Source organism: Hemicordylus capensis, chromosome 5, assembly GCF_027244095.1.
Source record: "Hemicordylus capensis ecotype Gifberg chromosome 5, rHemCap1.1.pri, whole genome shotgun sequence".
NCBI classification, from domain to species: domain Eukaryota; kingdom Metazoa; phylum Chordata; class Lepidosauria; order Squamata; family Cordylidae; genus Hemicordylus; species Hemicordylus capensis.
Window position 1 is genome coordinate 227,700,191 of NC_069661.1, and position 21,153 is coordinate 227,721,343.

At 45.0% G+C, this 21,153-nt stretch overlaps 1 protein-coding gene across 11 annotated transcripts in view; it reads right to left on the minus strand.

The window, feature by feature from the left end:
• Nucleotides 1-3: 3 nt before the first annotated feature.
• The window catches only part of TBXAS1 (thromboxane A synthase 1), a 402,124-nt gene continuing 380,974 nt past the window's right edge, over nt 4-21,153 (minus strand). For all 11 annotated transcript variants that reach the window (XM_053257591.1, XM_053257594.1, XM_053257596.1 and 8 more), the window contains 4 exons: nt 10,417-10,505; nt 8,176-8,313; nt 6,665-6,827; nt 4-4,704 (listed from right to left, as the gene is read on the minus strand). In XM_053257591.1, the coding sequence (XP_053113566.1) occupies nt 4,630-4,704; nt 6,665-6,827; nt 8,176-8,313; nt 10,417-10,505 (465 nt within the window). In that variant the 3' untranslated portion in view covers nt 4-4,629. The remainder of the gene's footprint in view (nt 4,705-6,664; nt 6,828-8,175; nt 8,314-10,416; nt 10,506-21,153) is intronic.

Below are 21,153 nucleotides of genomic sequence, written 5' to 3' on the forward strand. Positions count from 1 at the left end.
CAAAACACCTTTATTCTGTTAACGTTTTTAATTGTGCAAATTAAACAGTAGAAAATGCATAATGTTTCACATTGGATATTCAATAGCAAGAGTTGAAAATCATTCTCCTAAAAAAAGCAGTCTTTGTAATTTACAAAACAAATGCTTTTCTCCTATTCTTTTACAATGATAGCTTTCCGCTGAGACAAATTATGAATTCCCTGAAGATGTTTCATCCTTCTCATCACTCACTCCTAACAGTTTTTAGTTTTGCTTTCTGGCAATTGCCATGAATAATAACCATCATATGTGCTTTGATATTGAGTGAACTGCAGCCATACAATAGAAACCCTAAAAGATCAATATTTTTCCCTTTTGTCCTCTCTGAATGCAAAATTGATGCTAAACCTGAAACAGGATGCACCTTTTACCTGTGAAATTATGTTGGTGTTTGCCAATCTTCCCGTCCTAGTTTATGCATACAAAGTGTATGCATAAACTTCTCGTCCTAGTTTATGTATACAAGTCTTTGGAGCAATGTGGAATATGGATTCAGAGAAGGTGTGTCTAATGACAAAGTTCATAGCTGAGCCGATGGGACCCAGATCAGATGTGATGGTGGCAGCCATGTATGTTTAATAGAAAGTGAGCCAGGCTAGGAGAAAAGTGCCAGAAGCAACAGAACATGAGAAGATTAGGCAGGAAAGGGTTCAGCTGCCCTCACCTGTGCACCTCTCCTGATGTTTAATTAAAAGTTGGGGGATCCACCTGATTTCATACCTGAACAGGGAAGCTGCATGATTAAGCAAGCCTGACTGTCCAGTTTGGCACTGATACCCTTAGCCACTAATTAATTAATGTCCATATTTATATACTGATTTTCAACCCAAAAAAAGTTCTTAAGGCAGTTTACTTCGCAAAGAAAATAAAAATAAGAAATGGTTCCTTGTCCCAAGGGGTCTCTCACAATCTCAAAAACACAGTTCCCAGAGGTATGCTGTGCTATTAGTAAGGAAGGCTCATTGCATAAGGGTAAGATGCATGCTCTGCAAGAATAAGGTCTCATGTTCATTCCATGATAAAAACATTCTGGGGAGCAGGACAAGGAAATATCACTGCCTGAGACCTTGGAGAGCTATGCAAATCAGAACAGGCAATATTGGGCTAGACGGCCCAATGGTTTCGCTCTTTATATACAGCAGCATTATATGACATGACATGAAGCATATGAAATCCTTGTAAGTAAATGTGAGATGTATTCCAAATCATGGGTGAGTCTGCAATCAGTTGTTACAAGGAACCATCCTAAATAGGCAACATATTATGTAAACGTCCTTTCTGCAGTGATATTAGCCAAAGCGAATGCCTATGATAAAAGCTCAAAGCTGGTTTTGGGGTGCAGCCGCAGGTGAGACTACAAGAGAAGCCTTATGCTCAGTCATATCAAACAAATCTATGGGGTGACCAAGTTTGAGACTCCTTTGTAGTCTTTCCTTGCCAACCACGGATTTACCAGCTGTGGTTTTGAGTATATGCTGATAGGAAATAGAGACAGGTCTTGCCAGCCGCGACTCAAGTATCTGTGGTTGGCAAGGTTTTCTAGTTCGTTTTTTTTGGGGGGGGGGCATGTTTCAGAGGTTCTATCGGCTCATTCCTCCTGGTGACCCTTGCTGACTTTGCTGTCCTTGCCAATTCTAATAATAATAATAATAATTCGATTTCTATACCGCCCTTCCAAAAATGGCTCAGGGCGGTTTACACAGAGAAATAACAAATAAGATGGCTCCCTGTCCCCAAAGGGCTCACATTCTAAAAAGAAACATAAGACACACACCAGCAACAGTCACTGGAAGTACTGTGATGGGGGTGGATAGGGCCAGTTACTCTCCCCCTGCTAAATAAAGAGAATCACCACGGTAAAAGGTGACTCTTTGCCCAGTTAGGAGGGGTTATAATGCCTTTTGAGTGATTTTTTTTTTTAGGGGGGTGGGTTGTTCCCAAAAAATTTCCAGAGGCTCATTCTTCTTGGTGCTGGTGATTATTACAGGATTTTAAAAGCATTTTGGGGGGAATTTCTTCCTTTATTTCTAGGTCTTTTTTTGCGGCTGTGGTTCTCCATACCCCGTTTCCCATAGACTTTGATGCCTCGCCAACCGCAAATTTGCCAATGGCGAGGTTTGCCAGAACGGAACCCTCACAGTTGCTGAGGGATGACCATTTAGTAAGCAAAAACTCAAAGGCCATTAAACAGTGACAGATATAATTGTGCAGTGAACTTAGTTTAAGAAGCTTTAAAAAGGCTCCAAGTTCCTGCACCTTCCAGGCTAAGCCATTTAGCTTTCTCATTCTGTACTTGAATCGTTTACTGTTTTAATCTGAGATCTCTTGAATTACATAGACATGCTTGCAATCTAGGAACAAATAATCGACAAGGAAAATGCATCCTTCCCATTTAAGACTGTTTCTAAGATGTGTCGTGGCTGCACATTTTCAGTAGCTAGCTGCCTTGATCATTTATAGCACTTACAATAGCACTTACATTTATATACCGCTCTATAGCTGGAAGCTCTCTAAGCGGTTTACAATGATTTCGCATACTGCCCCCCAACATTCTGGGTACTCATTTTACCGACCTCAGAAGGATGGAAGGCTGAGTCAACCTTGAGCCCCTTGGTCAGGATCAAACTTGCAACCTTCTGGTTACAGGGCGGCAGTTTTACCACTGCGCCACCAGGGGCTGAAGTAACCTTTTCACTTGTGGGGAAACCAAACCCAGGCACCCTATTATTTTACAATGCTGTGCAATCCTGGAAGACGAGAGGAAGCTATAAGCCTTCCTGCTACTCTGTGTCAGTGTGAATTTACATCTGTTTGCTCAGACAGCAAATCAGTTGACCTCGTTTACACACCCTTCCTGCACACATTTTCACAGGATGTCTGTACAAAAGATTATTTGGGTAGGGGTAAACAGAGCATTTTGTAAGCCTCTTTTGTCACTGTACTAACTGATAGCTATCTCAAAGCTAGCCCTCGCTCCTGTGTTGCTGTAGCTAATATATATATACACATAACACATACTTGAGGTGTAAGGATAGGAAGGGAACCACAGCCCAGCTCAGTGGTGGAACATATATATGGCGCACAAGATTTCAGGCTCCATCCTCCACAACAGCCACATCTTGGGCTGCAAGTCCCTGAACTGAGGACTGGGTCTCATCTGGGGCTGACAAGAAGCGTAGCATCAAAAAGCCAAGAAAAAGCAGTCTACAATATTTTCTAGTCTAACTTGGGGAAAGGTCAGGCATGTTCCAACAGCTGTTTGTACTGTGGTCCTAAAATCTATGGGGCAGTTGTCACCATAGTCCTCAACAGGTTTGCTAAATTGATAGGCAACTCAAAGCCAGACCAGACACTCAGCCCAACATAAATCCCATTGATTTCATCAAAACGCTGCTCCAAGTAAAGGCAGATGATTTGCAAAGAGCCCTTTCTCCGGATCCCATGCACGGGCTTGAGGGTGGGCGGTGGTGAAGGCTGCAGCAGCTTACCTTCCCTGCAGACAATCCAGGAGAGTTGATGCTGATGAGCTGCTGCCGCTCAAGCAGCACAGAGGTTTGGGGGCTGGGATGCATTGGCCTGGCTCTTGGAAACCCCACAATGCACCGCGCAAGTGTGTGTTGCTTTGTTGCAATCCCTCCTGCCCCAGTGACAGCTGGGAGTCTGCTCCTCTGTCAGTGCTGGCTGGGAGCAACCAGCACTGACACACGAACAGTTAGCCCAGCTGAAAGGTGCACTTGCGCCCTTAACCTCGGCTAGCCAGTGGACTCCCTAGGTGGTTTTGCTGCAGTTCTCACTAAGCCCAGGTTTAGCTGCCCTATACCAGATGTGGCTGCTCAGGAGAACAGCCTCAATGAGGTCATTCACACAATCGAAAACTGTGTTCTACCCAGGTTTGGGATCTGTGTGTACTCCCAATTTTTTATTGTGTGGAAGCAAGGTTAGAGGAAAACCTGGGTAGCTTTTTCTCCTACCTTGCTTCCACACAATCACTTCTACCCAGGTTTTCCTCTAACCTTGCTTCCACACAATCAAAAATTGGGAGTACACACAGAACCCAAACCTGGGTAGAACACAGTTTTTGATTGTGTGAATGACCTCAATGTATTTCTTTGAAAGATCCCAAACCTACTTAGGCTGTTTAAAGGCAAGAAAAGTTGGGTAATGTGATCAGACTAACAGCACAGCATGATTGATTCACACATTCAAAGAACAACACCAGGTAACCCTCAGAAGCTAGTTTAAGCTCAAGGATCTCACTGCTGCACATCCATGTTACAGCAGACATGTGAACAGGATTGTAAATCTCTCGAACTACTTTGTTTCTTTGCAGGTAGGAACTGGCTCTCAGTGGCAGAATTTAGAACAGGGTCCAGGGTCCTTCCACTACAAATTTTGTGTTTATTTTTTCAAGCTTCTTTCACGTGTAAAGATCTTTTTTGACACAGCTAGATTTCTGAAACATGAAATTCCAATATACCTGTTCCCTTTGTCCTTATTGAGGCAGGTGGAAAGGGAAAGGATGGTTTAGTATAGTATAAAGACAACACAGCCGGCTGTCGGCTCCTTGGAAGGTGACTGGGAAATTTTGCTCTATCGAGAGACTATCTTAATGTAGATGCCATTCTGTGGTCCGAGTGTACCTTGGGATTTCAGCTGCAAAGGGATCTGGCCAGGGGAAGCAGAAACGGAAGAAAAAACAGGTTACATCATCTTACTACAAGCACTGTTCACTAGGTGCCAGAGGGGCCTCCTTAGGAAGTGTGTGTAGGTGCCGGGGCGTGCGAAAAACAAACTCCCAAAACAACATGCTGGTCCTTCTGGGTTTAGTTTTTGTGGCTAGAAGACTGGAGCTGTGTGCCAGGGAATTCAGGAGTTCCTTGGATACATCTCAGGAGTTCCCAACCAGGAGATGGGCAGTGATAGCCAAGCTGAAATCAAGGATGGCCACTACTACTAAAAACTTCAGCTGTGGCTCTGTGTTCTCTGTAACGGGGATTCCCAGATGTTGTTGACAACTCCCATCAGCCCCAGCCACAAAAGCCTTTTATTTATTATTATTATTTTATATTATTTATTCAATTTATATACTGCCCCTCCCAAAGTGGCTCAGGGCAGTTTACATGAAAATAAATAAAAACATAATAAAACAGTTAAGATAAAATAAAATAATTAAACCAGAATTAAAACTCATTGAAATTAAAACTAGGTTTCATTAAAAGCCAGGCTTTTAATGCTGAGTCTTTAAGGCTCTCCTGAAGGCCTCCAAGGAAGACAATCCTCTTATATCCATGGAGAGTGTGTTCCACAACCCAGCGGTGACAACTGAGAAGGCCCTATCCCAGGTTGCCACCAGATGAACTAGTGGCACCCGAAGACACCCGATGATCTTAGTGAGTGGTGGGGGGTCATGTAGAGAAAGGTGCTCCCTTGGGTAACCCGGACCTAAGCCATTAAAGGTAATAACCAGCACTTTGTGCTTTGCCTAGAAGCATATCTGCAACCCCTGCTAATTTGGCAAAGAGGCACCTTTTAACGTGGTGATTCTCTTTATTTAGCAGGGGGAGAGTAACTGGCCCTATCCACCCCCAGCACAGTACCTCCAGTGACTGTTGCTGGTGTCTATCATGTTTTTTTTAAGATTGTGAGCCCTTTGGGGACAGAGATCCATCTTATTTATTTGTTTCTCTGTGTAAACTGCCCTGAGCCATTTTTGGAAGGGTGGTATAGAAATTGAATTATTATTATTAATAATAACAATAACAACAACAACAACCCGTGCAACTGTTTAAGAACAGGCGTAATGTGCTCTCTCCAGGATGCCCAGAGACGAATCTGGCTGCCACATTTTGAACTAACTGAGATTTCCAAACTAGGTATAAAAGCAGCCCTACATAGAGTTCACAGCAGTAGTGCAACCTTGAAATTACCAGCTGGTGTACCACTGATTTCAGATCATTCTCCTCAAGGAACAGGCGGAGTTGTCAAATCAATCGCAGCTCCCAAGAAGTGGCCTCAGCGGCACAAGGGTGAGACCTGGGTCCAAGAGCACTCCCAAGCTATGGACCTGTTCTTTCTGGTGGAGTGTAATCTTGACCAGAACAGGAAATTCTGTCCTGTCTTGCAGATTATGACCCCTAACGATGAACACCTCCGTCTTGCTTGGACTCAGCTTCATTATATTATCCCTCATCCAGCCCATTACTGCCTGTAGGCTGGGGGTTATGGGATTTATAGTCAATAACATCTGGGAATCCCTGTTACAGGGAGCATTGGCGGTGGGCTGTAAGGTGTATTTCAGGATGAACCTCTAGTTGATGTGCAATAGACCTGGTCAGCATCTTGCATTAACACCCTAGGATGTTTTCCTCCCCAGAATTAACTGCAATAAACAGGAGCTCCATTACAGCTTATTCGCCAGCAACTTTAATGTGGAAAGAGTTTCCATTTGGCTAGAAAGTAGAGCACAAACTCTCCCCTTTTTGAACACTGGCTAGAAGCCCACACACTTGTGTTGAAGAGAAATGGAAAAAAGGACAACCCATGTGTCAAGAGCTGTGTTTGCAGCTGCTGCTAATTCACCTTTGAACGGGTAAATTTAGCTTCAAGAAGCAGCCTGGCTACAAACCTGGGTCTCAGGGCAGGTTTCAAACCTGAACTTCTGCAAGATCCTTAGAAGTGTTATCTTTATTTCCATCAAAGCCAGCTTCACACCAACACAGCCGCGAGGGCCTGCCCCAAAGGGGAGGTAAGAAAAGGGGTGGCGCTGCTGCTTGGCCTCCACTGTAAACCTGTGACGCGAGAGGATCAAAAGGCAACATGAGAAACTATCTTTGTTTTGAAAGATCAAGCAGGTCAGCGGCAAACGTGCACCTTACTATTTCAGAAGACTGTGGAGAATTTGTCCACATGACTGTTCTCTTGGGAAATCTGTACGGCTGTGTTAGAGGAAAGAACGCAAGGTCAGGGCAGGGGATTTGCTAATAGCAGCTCGAGCCTCACTTGCAAAGAAATGGAGAGCTGCACAAAACCCATCCATGGAATTTGGGAACAGAAAACATGGAACGTGCCTCTTTACAACCATCCTCTGAAAGGAAAAAATTGGGGGCTCAAAGAACTGGCAGCTATTTGTTTTTTTTACTGAAACCAGACAACGCCTAGGGTAAATGTAATTCAAGAGGCGCTTTCTTTGGTTTGCATGTTTAGTTGTTTTGCTGACTCTGTGTTGGAAAAAGCTGCCCTTTTAATGTTTGTTTCTTATGTGGCTGCCTGTGTTGTTTACTGGAAGGCTGTGGTCGGATGCATCCAGTGGTGAACTGAGTACAATGCCATTGCTCTAGCTAGCTTCAACAATAGGTGGGAGATCTGGTGAACTACTGTGAGAGAAGCATTACAGGAAGGAAACCATCGTATAATGGCAAAAAATACCCTTCTCTTCTGCGGGACAGCTTGTGGCCAGCACATGGCCACAGCCATATCAGGCTTCATATAGCTGTGTGACAGTGAATGTCATGATGTCAAAAATGCCTGAAACTTCAGCATCTCCATGTTATGAAGAAGCACAATGCAACAACCAGCTTGTCACCAGGTGAGGGCCATATAAAGGTGTCTCCTATCTAATGGCACAGCAGGGAAGCAACCTGCCTAGAGAGCAGGAGGCTGTTGGTTCGAATCCCCACTGGTGTGTTTCCCAGAATATGGGGAACTCCTATATCGGGCAGCAGTGATATAGGAATGTGCATCATCTCATACTGTGTGGGAGAAGGCAGTGGTAAACCCCTCTTGTATTCTGCCAAGAAAACCACATGGCTCTGTGGTCGCCCACAAGTCGACACCGACTCGACGGCACAACCTTTCCTGTTTAATAGGAATAACATGTAAGCTACAGGAGTCAAAATGCATCACCAGCCGTACAATGATGACAACTGTTGAAATGTGAACATGACCAAAAGTTGCTGAACCCATAACAAGCAAGGAGAGTAATACAGATCTTACAGAAGAAGGGGTGGGGAAAGCAAGGTCTGTCCAGCAAACTATTGCTCTGTTTTGCCCACCCGTCTTCCTTCCTTTATTAGCCATATGGGAAATAACATTCAATTGGATTGGGTCTGAACCAAGGAATGGGGGTAATCCACATACCTCTCAGGAATAAACTTTTCAGGTTCTGGCCAGATTCTTGGATTGTAATGGAGGTGCCCAACAGCAATTTCTACTATGACACCAGCAGGTATATTTTGTCCCAAAATAATGCAGTCCTCTGCAGCTTCCCGGGTGAACCTATGAGAATCAAGGTTGCATATTGCAGGAATATGAAGGCAAAAATGCAGGGAAGAGGTGCTTTGAGAAACCTTTGCATGTAAATCACCAAAGATGGCGACAAGCATAGGAAAGTATGCCTGATCATGGAAAAGGTAACAACAGTCCAGCCTGCATAGAGAGTCTAAGGCTATTCTCACGAGCAGCCTAACCCAGGGTTAGGCTGCCAGTGTACAGTGCCAGGATCAGGGCCCATCCTGTCACTGCCACCTTGCCTAACCCTCCTTTTAACCCCGGCTAATGGCTGGGGTTAAGGGCGCGAGCAGCCTCATGCAGCCTGAGCATACATTGAGCTGGGCAGCAAGAGCGTCCAGATGAGGTAAGATCCCTCATTGCACGTGCATTGAGGGATGCCGGAGGACCTCTGGCTGCCTGCCCTGCCACAGATCCACTCATGTGCTACAGCAAGCGGCAGAGTGGACTTGGGAGGAAGATGGTGTGCAGGGAGGCTTGCCAGCTACCACCCGCCCCGGCATTTTTCAGTCGTGTGCACGACCCTCAGGTTTAGAGAATGCAGCAGCCAGGTAATCTGTGACTTGCTGTCGTGCACATATTTCAACAGCCCTCGGAAGCCTTCTTTGCCTTCCAGTTTGTTTGCAAGCACAATTCAAAGAGCTGGTTTTAACCTACAAAATCTGGGACCAGGATTTCTGGAGGACTGCCTTCTTTTGTAAGGACCCGCCTGTCTGCCAACATCCTCATCTGAGGCCTCACTCCAAGTTCTTCCTCCTCCTCCAGAGGTCAGCTGGACTGTGACTTTGGAAAGAGCCTCCTTTGTGGTGCTGCTCAGTTTGTGAGCAGCTATATCCTCCCCAGCAACATTTGCCTGATGCCATTTATCCTTTAGGTGTCCTTTAAAACTGCCCTACCTTCTGGAGCTTTTGATAGCAGATAACGCGGATTTACCTCTCCCATTTTAATTGCTATTTACTACTGCTGTTTTGTATTTTTGAGCACGTTTTGTTCTACATGGTTTTGAAATTGTATCTTGGCATTGTTTTAAATGTAAGCAGGGTTGAAGATTTACCAGTGGAAAGGTGAGGTCAGAACCTTTAAATAATAATAATAATAATAATAATAATAATAATAATAATAATAATAATAATAATTTAAAGCTTAGCAAAGGCCATAGTCATAGTACCATAGGCTACAAAAGGGCTGACCCACCCAGTTGCTTAGGTAAGGCAATTGTCCTGAGGGCTTGTTGTGAAGGAGTTATACACTCAAATGACTCCTGTTCAGTGCTTGCTGCCTTTTCCCTCTCTGCTATGGTAGTCATTGAGGCTGTTCTCATGTACAGCCAAGACCAAGCCAAGGCAGCCAAGCCTTGGCTTGGATGTGTGTGAGAACCACTGGCAGCCATGTGGCTGCCAGCAGTGCCTCAGCGGCAAAACTGCCCAAGAGGCCTGCCTGTTAGCTGAAGTTAAGAACGCAAGCACACCCTTAACCTGAACTAAACACACACGTGTCAGCGCTGACACAGGATCAGCCTTTTGGCCAGCACCAGGGGGGGATCCCCAAAATGCACTGCACACTCGTATGATGCAGTATGGGATTTCCTGGGGCCAGGACAACATGTCCTGGTCCCCAACCCTCTGTGCTACCAGGGGCAGCTGGTGTCCGGGCGTGCAATACATGTGTCCAGCATGAACCCAATGATTGCCTGCAGGGGAGGTAAGTTTCGGTAGCCTTCCTCCCTGCGCACCCAGTAGCCCTTCTCAATGATCGTGCAAAAAAGCCCTTTGACAGGCAGATTGAGAAAAATAACAGCAGTCAACGTCCAGACTAACCCTGCACCCACATTTCAGGATTGTATGGCATGCAAAAGGGGCTGCAACTATGTCCCTTGGGGACATCATTTTGGGGGGGGGGGATAGGTGGCTGCAGAGTGAACAGGAGCCTGCTGAAAATGAGCTCTCTCTCTTCCCACCCCCAGCCCAATGCAACAGAACCGACTGGCACAGGGTGAGTTTGGATGCCAGCCAGTGTATTCAGTAGTGTTGTGAACAGAATGTGTAAGAAAGGATGCCCCGCCAAGCAGAGATTTCTGTTGCGTCTACTAACCTGAATGCAGGTGGATACATGCGTAGTGTCTCTGCTATCACCATGTCCAAATAGGGGAGTTTATGTATGTTTTGGAAGTCAGGAACGTCCTTGTAAAGAGGAGGGAAAAATCATTTTTTATTAAGATATTTATATCCTGCCTTTCTGTCCCTGAAGGTCATTTTTTATCCTCTCAACAACTTTGTGAAGTAGGTTAGGTTAAGGGGTGCTGACTGACTGGGGATTTGATCTCTGGCCTCCCTGGTCCTCGTCCAGCACTGTAACCACTATACCACACTGCATCTCAACAATTTATTTGTTGCTGCATTTTGGGGTATTGTATTGTGCAGCGAGTGTGCATATGTACACATGAATTTGTTCACCTCTTTGAGCAATTTTGTGGGAAAAGCAGTGCAGAAGTGGAATAAATAAAAACAAAAACAATAACTGTCTTTAAAAATAAAAATAAAAATCCAGAACTCCATACCATTTTCCCAGCACACGAATCTGTTTCTGCCCACTTTCACCACTAGGTGAAAGACCCAAGTGCAATTTCCTCTGATCAAGTTCTGTTTCAGGAAAAGTGCTGTAATAGCAGAGGTTATTGCTCAGTCCTACCATGTGGCGGCAGCAAAACTGCATGTAAGCCCTTGCTGAACAAAGCACAGTGCTTTTAGTCCAAACAGGATCTCCCTTTTGAAAAACAAACACATAGAATAAACTGCTAAAATGTACTTTTCTTTCAGATAAGCCAAATGCTCTATAAAGATTTGGGGTGATTGCAGCTTAATCATAACCACCAGTCTTTTCTTCAGTTACAACTTCAGCTTTCTTGCATAGCAACATATTTTATTGATCTTCCACACAGTACTTATTCCTTAACAAAAAGGGCAGAGATGAAGCTGTGCCTGATTCTGGGTGAGTAGAAAGAGGCCGCAGACTTGACATTGGACTTAATTTGGCCTTTTTGCCACTAGGATCAGGAACAGACTGTGGTGAACAAAATGGTTTAGAAAAAAGACGACTGTGGGGAGACATGAGAGAGGTCTATAAAATCATGCATTATGTGGAGAAAGGGGATAGAGAGAAATGTTTCTGCCTCTCATATAACACTAGAACCAGGGGCCATCCCATGAAATTGATTGCCAGGAAATTTAGGACCAACAAATTGAAGTACTTTTTCACATAACACATAACTTGTGGAATTCTCTGCCACAAGATGTGACAGCCAACAACCTGGCTGGCTTCAAGAGGGGTTTGGATAACTTCATGGAGGAGAAGTCTATCAGCAGCTACTAGTCAGAGGGCTGTGGGCCATCTCCAGCAGGAGAGAGGGCATGCCCTAAACTCCTGCCTGTAGGCTCCCTGTGGCATCTAGTGGGCCACTGTGTGAAACAGGAGGCTGGACTAGATGGGCCTTGAGCCTGATCCAGCAGGACTGTTCTTATGTTCCGAAAAGATGCAGCCTCTCTCTGATATTGATTTCTGAACATGGGTGGCTTCATATGTTCTAAGGAACACCCCACTGCAATGAAGTAGCAAGAGAAAAAAGCAGGCATCCTGGGCTGGGATCCAAAGGTGCCCAGTGTGGGCCCAATTTCCAGTTAATTTTAATGGGAGTTAAAAGAGTGGGGCCCAGAGCAGTTGCCCTGCTTGTGCTGCCCTAAGGACAGCCCTGTGCATAAGGAAGTAACGTAGCTGAGCAGATGCTCGTTGGAGGAGGAGGAGAGCTTTCTCGTGGTAGCAAGCATGACTTTGCTAAGCAGGGTCTGCCCTGGCTGTATATGAATGGGAGACTACATGCGTCAGCACTGTAAGATAGTCCCCTTAGGGAACGGAGCCACTTTGGGAAGAGCATCTGAGGTTCCAAGTTCCTTCCCTGACATCTCCAAGATAGGAATGAGAGAGATTCCTGCCTGCAACTACAGAGAAGCTGCTTCCCCGTCTGGGTAGACAATACTGAGCTAGATGGACCAATGGTCTCACTCGGTATATGGCAGCTTCCTGTGTTCATCTTGTGCTCTTGGTCCACTAGTGCAAGCCTTGCACTTGTGTAGCAAGGACAGCAGATAGCTTCGCACCATTTCCTGCAACAGACATGGACTGAGGGAGAGGTTTCGCAGCAGGAGGCACACCACAAGGTGCATAAGCACACTGGTGCAACTCTAGTCTGGAAAGCAAGCCCATGACCTAGCAGAACTAGCTAGCACAACATCTAAGAACATAAGAAATGCCCTGCTGGATCAAGCCCAAGGCCCATCTAATCCAGCCTCCTGTTTCACATAGTGGCCCACCAGATGCCACTGGGAGCCCACAGGCAGGAGTTAAGGGCATGCCCTCTCCCCTGCAGTTACTCCCCTGCAACTGGTATTCAGAGGCAGCCCACACTGGTCAATAATCTGTGCACTAGTAAGGTGTCAGACTGGATGTTCACCCCTAGCAGCTAAAGACTGCACAGTACTCCCAACAAGAGCACCCACACCTTCCCATTGGGGAGATGCGTGGGTTACCCAGTCATTGCTCAGTGGCAGAGCACATGCCTTGCCGCTTTAAGCCACTGGAGTGCCAGGCAGGGCTTGGAAAGATCCTTGTCTAAGACCCTGGACAGCTGCAACCAGTCAGTCAACTGTAGACAATACTGAGCTAGAGGGACCAATGGTCTGACTTGGTAGAAGGCTCACATTAACAGAATATCCAGAAACAGAGAAGAACCACGTGCAAGTCATCTGTGCATCCTCTTCTACTAACTCCCTTTTATTAGATTTTTCAAACGCCACCCTTCCTCTGAGGAAGGGGGCATACAGGGGTCTCGACCCCCATTTTATCCTCACAACTCCTCCATGAGCTGTGTTGGCCTAAGACAGGGGTTCCCAACCTTGGGTTCCCTGGTGTTGTTTAATCACAGCTCCCAACATCTCTCAGCACAACGGCCATTGGGAACCCCAGGGCTTCGAGGTGGTGACTGGCTCAATGTCACAATTTGTGAGGGTGTGAACCTACGTTGCTTTGGCCGTAGTCCAACACTCTATCTCAGGGCTGCACAACATCGACCCTGCTGCTGCTGGGCTACAACTCTCCTCAACCTTGACTATTGGCCACTGGGGTCGGGGATGATGGGAGTACCAGTTCAACGACAGTTGGGGGGTGGGGGGCGAAGTTGTGCAGCCCTGATCTAACCACTGTATTCTGAAGTCTCAAGGTGCTAGTTGCAAGCATTATTGACAAATCCAGCCCATGTCACTCTACTGCCTGCTCCCTCAGTATTGAACCATGGGCTGTTGAGAGTTTGACCAAAAAGAAAAAATGCATAGTCCAACAATGTAAGAGAGAATATTTAGGATCAGCATTGACCTCTGTGTCCTCTGAAATTCAATCCTATTTACTTCAGCCCAGGTCAGCAAAAACGCCAGCAAAATGTCTTGATCACACAGATCAAAGTCCAAGAGATCAAAGAATGAAGCTTAGATGCCTGACCTTTGCCAGTGTCTAGGAAAAGGATAATCTACCAACAAAACTGGATCCAGCTCTATTTCATACCCAGGCCAACAGAGGTCAAGGGAATCTGATCATCGCGGGCAATATCCGAGGGACCTTCTTCCAACCTTTGACAATTACCTTATCAATAAATGCAAATATTACAGGCAGGGCAGCACTCTGGGCTGGATTCTGGCCAAGAAAATGTTTGGCTGGGCTACTGGCTCAATCAGATTTTGCATTTCCATAGACTGTGGGGAGATAGCAATCACAGTTCTACAGCATCCTCCGCAAAAGCAGAGAAGAAAGGCTTCACACAAGCCAGCCCTGTTGAAAATGTGGAGGGCACCGAGATGGGGACTCATCACCCAATAATGTGGCTATAGTGTGCAACAGGTGACTCAGGTGACTGATTTACACATTTTAAAAAAGCACATGGTATGTTCTCCTGAGACTGTACCACTTTGGAACACAGGACAGGAGGCCAATAGTTTATTTGGTTTTTAAAAACTCCCTACTCCCAGAGAAATAGCAAATCAGGGAGACGGCTCTATCCTGGCCTTTTCCTTGATGTGCTGCTCCGTGTCATGGATGATGGTTTTATTTTATTTTACAGGAGGAAACATTCAAGTATTCATTCCTCCACTTATCTGCGGAAGCAGTATAGACCCAAGGGGGCTGTACCACATGCCTTTGGGGTGTACATGTCAATACTGTAATATCTCAGCTCAAGATAAAATGATCAGGATTCAGAAGCCTACACTTCTGAAGAAGGGCCTCTCTCATCCTGACGATTTTCCAAGACCAGGGCTATACAAACTTCACTGCAGAAACTTCACTGACTACTAGTTTGTTTCTGGATACAATTCAAATTGCTGATTTTTAAAAATCTTTGTCAACATTGCATTAATGCTGCAATCATACCTTGAATAGTATGGTTGGAAGGTGGGGTAGAAATAACAGAAAATGTTGAAAACAAGCGCTTGGGTAAGCAAAAGAAGAATTCAATTCCAGAATATGTGTCTGTGTTCCTCATACTGGATTACATAGTGTAGGGAGAGGCACACATGATGTTTGCAAGCCACTCTACAGTCTGCCCAATCCAGCTTGAGGAGGCTGGGAATGCTCCATGGCTATGCAGTTATGGAGTGTGTAATCGTAGCTGTGATGCTCCACCCATCATTCTCTCAGTGGGAGTACGATTGAACAGGGATGAACAGCATGTATCCTGGTATGGATGCAAGTCCCCCTACATATACACAGTCATTGCTCTTCCTCTTCAGGCCTCAACCTGCAGTACAAGGGCAGGCACATAAGAAGGCCAGTCAGGGAAGGGGAGAGAGCAAGAAGGAGGGCTCCACTGAGATGACTTGTGCCTGAGGATATAGGGATGTGCAAGCCGGCTCACATCGAGCCGGCCTGGTTCGAGTGGTCTGAATCTGAATCGGACTGGGCCCCAGTTTGAAGAACTGGCTCACAGGCTAGCTCAGGTATACAAGTAAAGGGCATCCCAAATCCTAATGGTAAAGGCAGTTGGGGTAGCTAAAGCATGGCCTCCATCAGCCTCTGTACCTTTAGAGGACTGGCAGAGGTGGGGGGGGGGGCAGTGGGGCTTCTCCAAGCCTCCTGCTGGCCTCCCAAATGACAACCAGGGCCATCTCCACTGACTCCTCTAAAGGGATGGAGGCCGACAGAAGCCGCTTCCTTTAGCTATCCCCCCACCCATGCCACCTTTACCATTAGAATTAGGGATTCCCTTTACTTGTATACATGAGCCCACAAACTGGCTCAGCTGAGTTCGATGGCCGAACTGGACCAGGCCCGGTTCTAGCTGGTTCACACAACCCTATGAGCTTATTTGATTGGAAATGAATTATTACTACTAGATGGAAAAGCCAAGCCTATGGAAGTTTACTCTGAAGCAAGTCTCACTACAGGTTACTCAGTTAAGTGTGCTTAGGATTGCAGGCTTACTCTTTCAGGAGCATGTATTTATATATGCCCAGAAAAAGCTCTGCAATCTGCTGATGGATTACTTCTCCAGTAGTGCCCTTGATAAAGGAGAAGTGGTAATGCTTGGCCATAAACTGGACCCAGGACTGGTCCTAGGGACGAAATGGCACCCTAGGCAAGGAGTGCCTTCATACCTCCATTTGTTTAACTTTAAAATAGCTTTTTAAAAAATGTATTTATAACCCCTTTCATAACTTTGATGCATGTTCTGTATGCATGATTTATTCCTACCATACAAGATGATAAATTTGCACATGTGGATCTGTAAATCTGTATTTATTCAAGCTACAGACAAACAAATACAAGCCACATACAAACACATTTGTTCATGATAATCTTATACAAACTTGTACATTTTAAGAATAGTTGGAATGCCCTCTGAGCCTCTAGAATCAGCCTAGGCTGGATGCTTAACAATGAAATAATAGTTTACTGTGGAATAGTTTCTCATATTTTTAAAAGAATAGCTCGTGTATGTTATTGGTGTGAACCAATAAGTCATTCACTTCTGTGTAGAGTCAAGATAATGGATTTGCCCCTTTAAACAATTATCTCTAGATTTGTCTGACACAACTTTTGTACCTGAGTGGCAGAAAATGCTGAATGTCAAAATATCTCAGTTGATAGAGGGGCAAAAGAGATATTAAAGTGGCAAAAGGACTGCCAGCAGCCCAACAAACTAAAGGAGAAGGTTAATAAAAATAATAATACAAAAGGGAGGTAAATCTGCACAAAGAGCATCACAACAGCAGAGAGCCCATTTTTGCACTGGGGTTTTACTTGGAACCTAATCTGACCAGTCATGGAAATATTCAGTAGCACTTACTCGGCAGATATTTTGGAATAAAGACTCTTCAAGCCTCCTGTCTCCTCTCCCTGCCCCCCCCCCCCCGCCCCGCATCTCAGCAGACATTTGTGGTATCACTTAGAAGTCAGACATAAATTTAAATCATTTCTCCTCCAGCTGGCACTTGCAGCATGGAGGTGACAGCGCTTTAAATTAAGGTCTGTGGATATAAAAGGCCCATGTGTTTAGTTTAATCAAATGTTCATTTCCTCAAGTTTGTGTTTATATTAAAAGGCATCAGCACCAGTGTGAATTTTCATGCCTCCCCCAACAACAGAGACTGTCATGTGGATTCTGTACAGAGTTCTCTTTCAACCCTTTTTCATCTGCCAGGCTTTGCATGCACAGCGGCAGCAAGAAGAGAGGATGCTTTAAAGGGGGAACAGAGGGCTTTGTTCATGTTAAACAACTTTGTAAGTCCAATCCTGTGTGCATCTGGACGGACAAAAAGGGTGTGTAGGAGAAGGATGGGGGCTGCAATAGGAACACAGGAAACTGCCTTATACCGTGTCAGACCATTAGTCCATCTTCCTCAGTATTGTCTACACTGACTGGCAGTGGCTTCTCCAAAGTCTCTGTCAGCTTTACCTGGAGACGCCAGGGAGTGAACCTGGGAGGAATCTTCTGCATATAAGCACGCAGATGCTCTTCCACTGAGCTATGGACCCAGCCCCTAAGGGAATATCTTACTGTGCTCACATGTCATCCATCCAAATGCAAACCAAGGCAGATCCTGCTTAACAAAGGGGATAATTCATGCTCACTATTACAAGACCTGGCCAGCTCTTCTCCCCAATCATCGTAACCACTTCTAGGGTCTCACTGGCAAGCAATGCAACCGACTGATTCTAAACATGGTTTTGATTCTCCAGCAGTAGCAATAGCTGTACACAGTGGGGGAGGATGTTATGATGCCATAATTATGCAGAACAGGAAGGGTGGAGAGAAGGGACTGTGGGCAGGATCTGGACTAATGTTGTGCTTGCATAATGCAACAAAATGTGTGCCTGTAAGTAGTTTGCACGACCCCATGATGTTGCACAACCGCTAATTCAAACTCTTTCCCAAGATATACTGTATACTAAGCATGCAATGTGTTGCATCATATTGTGCAACAATTAGCTAGTGCCCATGTAGTGCCAGAGGTAGCGCAACATCTTCTGCTAGCACAATAATTAATCTATACCCTGGAACAGAGGGTACTTCTACATGCAACATGCTTAAGCAACAGCCTTAGGTTAACCAAACAGTGTTATATTAGCATAAGACTAGTATGGATCCTCACAACAGTCAATCAGATGCTTCTGGGAAACCCACAGGCAGTAGTAGAAGGTAGGGACGTGCCCTTTATGGGCCTCCAAACCAGTATGAAAGGTAGCCGATTCCACTGGTTCGATGGCGGAGGTGGTGGTGCTGCTTTAAGAGCAGGGGAGGGTGCACTTATCCCTCCTTCCGCTCTTCCCTTGCCAGCACTCCTTTTTTCCAAAGTAAATTGGGGTGGCAGCGTACCTGCCGGCTAACCCCGTTGCCCCTGTTGACCAAATAAACCTGAAGTATCCAATGCACCTGCATGCGCCAACATGAGTACGCACACATCACGTGTGCACAGCAGGCATGTGCACACGACGGCGTGGCTTGTGTGTGCCCATGCTGGCACACGCAGGTGCATTGGATACTTCCGGTTGTATCTCGTCAATGGGGGCAATGGGGCAGCAGGGAGGTACGCTGACGCCCCAATTAACTTTGGAAAAAAGGAGTACCAGCCAGGGAAGAGCGGAGGGAGGGGTAAGTGCACCCTCCCCCGCTCTTAAAGCAGCACCCCCTGCCATCAAACCACCCCCACCTGGTTCCATGCACATCCCTAGTAGAAGGTAAAAGATGTCTCCCTCCATTGCTTCCCAGAAAGTGGTATACTACCTCTGAACTTGGAGATAGCACATAGCCAACACGAATAGTCCCTACTGACTCTCTTGTGGTGTGCAATTGTGGTGTTGTGTCGCCCTCCCTAACTGAATTTTACAACTTGGCTAGTTGGAATTTTGGAAACGGTTGTTATTTTTAGAGAAAGATACTTGATGAAGAAGAGGTAGCCTGCGGGACAGTTTTGTATCAAACTGCATTTTTGTTATATTTTTGTATATTCTCATCTCAATTTATGTATTTAAAACATCCCAAGTGTTTTATAGAGCACTCATTCACAGTCAGAGCAATGGTCCAGCTAGTCCAGGGCTTCTCAGATTTGGGTCCCCGGATGTTATTGGATTACAGCTCCAGTCATTCTCAGTCATAATGGCAAAAGGCCATCCAGCCTATTACTGTCTACTCCAACTGGGGGTAGCTCTCCAAGGTCTCAGAGGCCTTTCACAGTCATTGGAGATGCCTAGAATTGAACCTGGGACCTTCTACATATGAATATGCATCCTCCCTTAGGTATGTAAAACAAGCATGCCTATTTATCTTGCTTTGAGTATGTCAATAAAACAGATTAGATCTCTTGGGAATTAAGGCAAATAATCGTGATTATAGAAATAAAGTCAAGAGCTATCCATCACTGAGGATAACCATTATTTACTTTGACAAGAGGAAAATTCATTATCATAATGCAGTATTAAATATTTCTGTGGTACCGTATAGCTTTAACAAACTTTATAATGCCACTTCACTTTTGAATAGCACCTTTTGTCTGAGGTGCTCAAAGCAGTGGATAGAGATGAATATAATTAATAGTCCTCTCCATGCTTGTGCCGTTAGGAACTATAAAGTACATATTATTTCCATCTTACACAAGGGGGAAAGCAGAATTGCCTGCACCAAGTGCTTAAAAATTAGGAGACTGACTTCCGACCCTGACTTTGTCAGAACAAGATTCCCTTGGGGGGTGTGATTTAAGCTTTGGTCCATGAGAGTGACTTTGCTAACTGGGCAAAGAGACACTTTTTTAATGCGGTGATTCTCTTTATTGAGCAGGGGGAGAGTAACTGGCCCTATCTACCCCCAGCACAGGACCTCCAGTGACTGTTACTGGTGTCTGTCTTGTTTCTTTTTTGATTGTGAGCCCTTTGGGGACAGGGAGCCATTTTATTTATTTATTATTTCTCTATGTAAACCCCTTTAGAAACTTTTGTTGAAAAGCGGTATATATTGTAAATATTTGTTGTGGTGGTGGTTTCTTAGAAACTGCTGAATTTCTTTTTCTTTGATATTGCAGCCCAGGGTATGCAATGCTGCAAAGCAGGGTGAAGCAGCCTATTTCAGGGAGCAGATTGTGGGTTGTGCAGCCCTCGGGGACATATATTCAGATGCCACAGAAGGCTTCCTGAGGAAGGGGGAGGGCATCAAGAAGTGCCACTTCCCTGCAGCACCAGTGTAGTTAGTTGTGAAGTTCTGCTAGGTTGGTCTCTTGCTGCACCAGTGCATCCTTGCTCTGTATGTCAGCCACTGACCAGTTGTACTGTCTTACAAATATATTATCCTATTCTGGAAAGGGCTTAAAATAAGGAATTGCAAGGATTCTCCCTTTTAGAAAACTAAATGGTACATTCGAATCTGCTCCCACCTTTGTCCAGAGAAAGTGAGGTCAGCTTGCAGCTGTTTTTATTCAGAATCATACAAGACACGTGTGTGGAGTTCAATCCTTGACAACATTATTCAAAAGGCTAAAAGTGCTGGGAGGGAGGGAGAGCTCCCAGCACTTTCAGCCTTTTGAGATACAGATACACACACACACACACACAAATTCGTATATATATACATACCCTAATTTCTAAAAATAATAATAATTACCATGTAGAAATATGTGGAGTGCACATTGGCTGACAAACGCTCAGACACCAGAGACTGAAACTGTCTGTGCAGCTTCCTAATCTTCCCCCATGGTTAGCCAAACCAGAATGTATGAAAAATAGATCAACAGACCAACACACCCCAAAGAATAAATACCTTGGTTGACATGTTCCGCAGCATAAAGCTGGTGATTCTGCAGCCTTGTACAAGGCTGCAAATACTTAAGTAGCCTGCCTGCGTTTTAGGAGTACTATATTTTTATTTGTTTTATAGAACATATTTCTATACCACCCAAAACTTGCATCCCAGGGTGGTTTCAAATTAAAATAATTTAAACATTAAAATCATTAACATTAAGATCGTTTAAAACCCAACATTAAAAATATTAAAACTATAAATCTAATTAAAAGCCTGGGTGAATAAATGTGTCTTCAATGCTCTTTTAAAAGCTGCCAGAGATGCACTGGAATTAATGTAACTTGTGCTCCTGTAGAGCTAGCTTTTAAGTATTTGAGCCCTTGTGCAAGTGGGCCCAGGAGCCTGCAGCAGTTTGGGAAGCTCCAGTCAGTAAGTAAAACTTTATTTCGGCCGTAGACCAGCAATACAACAATTTAAAACAAAGGCAGCCCCAAACTGTGTGA